General features: G+C 41.0%; 1 protein-coding gene across 1 annotated transcript in view; it reads left to right on the top strand.

Annotated features, from left to right (window-relative positions):
- The window catches only part of MROH2B (maestro heat like repeat family member 2B), a 95,396-nt gene that overhangs the window by 27,304 nt on the left and 62,337 nt on the right, over positions 1-5,755 (top strand). The window contains exons 7-11 of the mRNA XM_013008393.2: positions 303-443; positions 983-1,075; positions 1,161-1,230; positions 2,718-2,831; positions 4,318-4,391. Of these exons, the coding sequence (XP_012863847.2) occupies positions 303-443; positions 983-1,075; positions 1,161-1,230; positions 2,718-2,831; positions 4,318-4,391 (492 nt within the window). The remainder of the gene's footprint in view (positions 1-302; positions 444-982; positions 1,076-1,160; positions 1,231-2,717; positions 2,832-4,317; positions 4,392-5,755) is intronic.

The raw sequence follows: 5,755 nt of genomic DNA on the forward strand, positions 1-5,755 counted from the left end.
CTTCAATTTCTTGCAGTTGGCAGCCCAACGTTTTGTCCATTTCACCACTCAAGGACTCATAAATATGCATGTGTGTGTGTGTACTGAGCACTGTATAGATGATACAAGAATGCAATAATCTTAACCTAAATATTTTGGAACTGTATGGTTACAGTTAATTTTATCAAGATAATGTCTTATGACTTGTTATGGCTGAAAATGGCAAGGGAAGTTTATCAGGAATACATATCCTTCCAGTATCTGAGAGATGTATAAAAATATAATGTAGGGTTAGGAATGGTGTTTGTTTGGTGCCTTTACAGACTCTGGCCATCGTCAAGGCCCACGGCCCCACAGTGAGTCTCCTGCTACACCGGGAAGATTTACGTGAATATGCCCTGGACCAGGTGCCCTGGCTCCTAAACCAGTACAAAGACAAAGAAATTGATTTCCATGTCACACAGGTAAGAGCCACACCCTAAAAGACTTGCTTCCTAAGGCCACTTGCAACCATTCAGGATGATACTACATCCCAGGAAGATTCATAAACATAAACCTTTATTTAGGCAGTTGAACTGAAACAGCTGAGGGGGGATAGGAAGTAAATGTTTATTCCAAGCTGCTGAAACAATGACACAAAGTGATGCTTGGGGGGAAGCATGCCATTGACTGGATTCCAACTCATGGCAGCCCTAAAGGACAGAATGGAACATGATTACGTGTTTCCTAGGCTGTCACATTTACAAAGCAGGTCACCAGGATTTTTCTCCTTTGGAATGGCTGGTGGGTTCCAGCCAGGAACTTTCAGTTAGCAGCCAATCACTTCACCACCAGAGCTCTGGAAGCAAGGTGGAAGGGTCAGAATTATTAGAGAAAACTCATAACTCCATGAAGGCTATGGATTTGTTCTCCTCACAAAGCATCAGTTCATTGTCTGCTTTCCACCCAGTGTGCTGGTACTTTATGGGCAGCCTGAAACTAACCTTTGAGGCCTTTTCTTTAGAGTCTAAGACAAATACTGAGTGCAACTGTCCTTTATGATATTTGCCTTCCAAAGCACTTGAGAAGATCCATCTGTCTCAACTTGCTCCAGCAGGTAAGAAAACCACGATGTCTCATTGTTGACTTTTAACTGGTTTTCCTTTTTCACGTCTACAGCCTAATATTCCCTCCCTATTCAGGTTTGCAGAGTCCCAGAGCCTCCAGAGAAAGAAAATGAACTTGAAGCTTCAAGCTGTTTTCTTATTTTAGGTAGGACCCAGCAACCTGAGAGTTTTTCAGAGAAATATCTAGGCGGGATCTCCAAGTGATAATAGTAACCATGGTGAAGGGCGTACACATCTTGGCTTTCGTGACTTACACACACATGTAAAATGGTCTTTCAGTGCCTGTTCCTACCCCACATGTTCCCAGGAAGGTAGGAATGTGTGAAGCGACAATCACCCTAGTTTGCCCAGGATTAGATAGAGGAGAGTCTCTAATCCTAAAAAGTCTTGGGCATACTAACGTGAGATGGATCCCTATGGATACTACCTATTTTGGTTTGGTTTTGTTTTTCCTGGTATTTGAGATTAAGACTGTGTCAAACTCAAAGTCACCTTTTTGACCATCCATCAAGCAACCCTCCTTTTCTCTCTATTTTTTTTCTTGCTCTTGCAACACAATTCTCCCCCAGATCTGATAAATTTTCTGATCCAGGTGACCTAGCAGGCACCAGGCTTATAGAGTCAGGAGACAAAATGGTGGCCCAGCATGCACTGAAGACAAAAAACAGCAGCCACCATTCCAGTCCTGAAGCCTGACAAACCACACTCCCCTCAAATATGACATTTCTACCACTTCATTGCATTTCTATTATGTTCTAATTCTCCCCTTCACTGACCCTTCTGCTTCCATACTTCCTGCTTTCTTATGCTCCAAACTAATGAGCTTTTCCCTGGTAATTTCCAACACAAGTACATTTGCTTCAACCAAGTATTTGGTCACTCCTCCCTGTGCCCTGCCCTACACCCCTCCATCAATCTTCACTTTGCAGCTGGGTCTCTACTTATAAAAACTGTCCGTTTTCATCAAGTTCCATGTTCTTCAGGAAAATCCAACTTTAAAAAATAATAACAGCAACAGCTTTCATTTATCAACCAGCTGATGCCTACAAGGCCCTGTCATATATCATTTGATTCTATGTATGAAGAAGCTGTTTATGCACAGATTTAAATATTGGGTCCAGACTCAGAGAATAGCAAGAGTCAAATACTGGACTTGCTGAATTTAAACCACCAGTGCCTCTGGGCCTTTCCCTCCTGATGCTGCTAAGGTCCTTTGGGACTTGTTTTCTTCACCATTTGCTTGAGGATTTAATGTTAGAATGACAACCGCAATGGTATCATGGCCTTTCTCGGCAAGGTCAGGGGTATGAATCCCGCAGTCCATAGGTCATGGCACCCTACTGACTTGAAGGGCAGATTAGTACAAGGGAGCACAGCACATTAGAGGGTCGGCTCTTTCTCCTTCATCGAAGTCACTTTCAGAAAACGTGAGCCGAGGTATAGAAATCCCTCCCAGTGACCAAGTTGCCTAATCAATTCTGTCGTACTGAAGAAGACTGCCACCATGAGATCAAATTGCCAATCTCAAAATTACTTTTAATAACCCTCCTGGAGTCCCCTCTTCCCACTTACAGGTGTTTTGCTTAAGATAAAATGGAGTTCTTATCACTTCAATGTTTCTTAAATCCACAGCCCACTCCAACCCCGCAGACCTGGTGGAATTTTTTGATGAACAAATAAGAAGCAATAATGAAGCTATCCGAATGGGGGTCTTATCTTTATTAAGATCAACTGTCCATGCTGAGGGTAAGCCAGAAGGAAAACGTCACAGTGGTTTATTTTGAACCAAGAAACAAACTGTGGCCAATGCCTTTTCTAGTCCCAACCTGTATCTCTGAGATGTTCACACCACTTGGCCTCTGAAAACAGGCCTGTTCAGTTAACTCGCTTGCTTCATGTTTGTTGTGGAAGGACCTCTTTAAGAAGGTTAAACGGAATCCTTGAGAATCAACTGAATAATTTAGAATATCTCTAGTAAATTGGTGAAATGACAGCCCCCTCCCCCCAAAAAAGCAGAGGTAGGTAAGGTTGCACAACATGTGAGAGATTTGTACAGTTCGGAAGAGCACAGTTTCAAGAAATTCCAGGTTTCATTGATTCTGAGAACCATGTGTTTTTGTAACATTGGAATGAATTTTAAGCAGACAACATCTTTAATTTTCATTTTCAGTGAAACATAAAATAAGTGTGCATTTAAAAATTGATGATATCTTGGATTCAATAAAACATGGTAATTCACTTTGCACAGTATGATAGGCTGTCGCTGTGAAGTGTCCTGGAGTTGATCCTGACTCGCAGCAACCCAGCGTACACCAGAACAAACACTGCTGAACTCTGCGCTGCCTTCATCGCTGTTCTTATATTTCAGCCCATCGCTGTGGCCACTGTGTCAATCCATCTTGTCAAAGGCCTTCCGCTTTTTCACTACCCCTCCTCTTTACCGCGCATGATGGCCTTCTCCAGGGACTGGTCTCTCCCACTACTAACATGTCAAAGTATGTGAGACAAAGTCTTCCCATCCTTGCCTCCAACGAACATTCTAGCTGTACTTTTCCAAAACAGACTTGATAGAGATTTCTCAAGTTCAGTTAGCACTGAGATTTATTGAGGAATCAGCATAGATAAACAAAAATGCAATCTCATAAAATTTAGAGCTGATCAATTGGGCCTGGGGGAACTAATCCACTTTGGAACCCACCATTTTAAACAAAATTCACAGGTAACAAATGAAACAACAAATATTCTTGACGTTTAAGAAAAGAAGAAGACAGGAAAAAAGTGAATAATGGGATTTTAAGGACAAAAGACCATGCATTGGGCCGCTGAACACAAAGTCGGCAGCTCAAAACCAGAACATGGCTTTCTACTCCTCTAAAGTCAGAATCATTTCAGCAGCAGTTGAGTTTGGGGGGGTTTTTTTTGGACAATGCAAAACTTTTCCGTTATATACCAAAACTAATTTATTTTTTTAATCATTCTTAGAATAAATATACTACTATTGTTTTTGCTACTTGACATTCAATTGGTTCCAACTCATAGAGTCCCTATGTACAACACTTCCCAGTCCTGCACCATCCTCACAGTTGTTATGTTTGATGCTGATGTTGCACCCACCGTGTCAATCCATCTGATGTTGCACCCACCGTGTCAATCCATCTGATGTTGCACCCACCGTGTCAATCCATCTGACTACTTGTACTGATCTGGTCTCTCCCTGTCCCCCGCCTTTCAGAGCCCAAGTTGAGAGAATACGTGACTTCAATTGAAAGAACAGTCAAGTTTGTCACAAGTGATCACAGCGTCAAAGTAAGAGAATTGATAGATGTTTTATTTGGTTAATGGTAGTTTTAATCAGTGAGATGGGATTGGTTTATAAACAATCTAATTCTATAAGCAGCTTATGAGCTTACTTCCTAAAGAACACAATAACCAATTCTATTTTTTTCAATGCTGTATTTCCCCAAAAGATAAACTCTACCAAAGTAAAGCTCTAAAGTACATTCAGTTTAGGGCCTGTTCAATATAAAATAAATGTTTGCCTATGTCATCACCATGACATTTTCTTCAAATAGGTCAGTAATTAAGTGGTAATTTTAAAGACAATCTATCTTCCCTAAGTACTGAAAACAGGGTACCTTGGACACCCTATTTTCCAAAAAGGAAGCTGTTCTTATAAGTCCTGCCAGAGCAGTCGCTCAAATACTTTCTGGTAAAAATCACTCAAATAGCTGATGTTAGAAAAGATATAAACTTAGGCTGAGACAAATCAAAGAGTCATTTGCTGTGTGTATGTGTGTACTTTTGTTGTTTTTAATGAAAATCACACTTTGCTTTGAATGAAAGCCCTACAGAGAAGTCAATGAGAAGAAGGCAAAGCCCTGAAGAGAATTTGATTATTTGTGACTATGCATGAAATAACAAAAAAACAGGCAGCAAAAACAATAGAGTAATTATTTATAATCATTACCCAAAAAATCTAGTAACTTACCAATTCAATAGAAGTAATAAGACAAGAGCCGAGGGTAGCGTAAAAGAGCACGGGGATTTTAAGAAAAGCCAACTCCCTAGGCATCTACTACCACATGCCCCTGCCTTCCTGACCAAAGTCATTCTTTTTGTTTGCTTGTTTAATCATTTTATTGGGAGCTCTTACAGCTCTTAGCACAATCCATACGTACATCCATGTGTCACGCACATTTGTACATATGTTGCCATCATCATTTTCAAAACATTTTCTTTCTACTTGAGCTCTTAGTATCAGCTCACTGCCCTCCCTTCCTCAATGCACCCCCACCATGATCCCTTGATAATTTATAAATTTATTATTTTTTTCATGTCTTACACCAACCACTGTCTCCCTTCACCCACTGTTCAGTTGTTCATCCCCCAGGGAAGGGGTTTTTTGTAGATCATTGTGATCAGTTCCCCCTTCCCTCCCCTACTTTCCTCTTACCCTCCTGATATCGCTACTCTCATTATTGGTCCTGAAGGGTTTATCTGTCCTGGATTCCCTTTGTTGCAAGCTCTGGTCTAGCCAGATTTGTAAGGTGGAACTGGGGTCATGATAGAGGGGAGGAGGAAGCATTAAGAGCCAGAGGAAAGTTGGATATTTCATTGGTGACTGTTAACTCTTTTTTGTTTTTTGAGCTTTCTGAGCCCATGTTCCTTTT

The sequence above is a fragment of the Echinops telfairi genome, unplaced genomic scaffold, assembly GCF_000313985.2.
Source record: "Echinops telfairi isolate 266 unplaced genomic scaffold, ASM31398v2 ScPeMD7_7469;HRSCAF=8507_1, whole genome shotgun sequence".
NCBI classification, from domain to species: domain Eukaryota; kingdom Metazoa; phylum Chordata; class Mammalia; order Afrosoricida; family Tenrecidae; genus Echinops; species Echinops telfairi.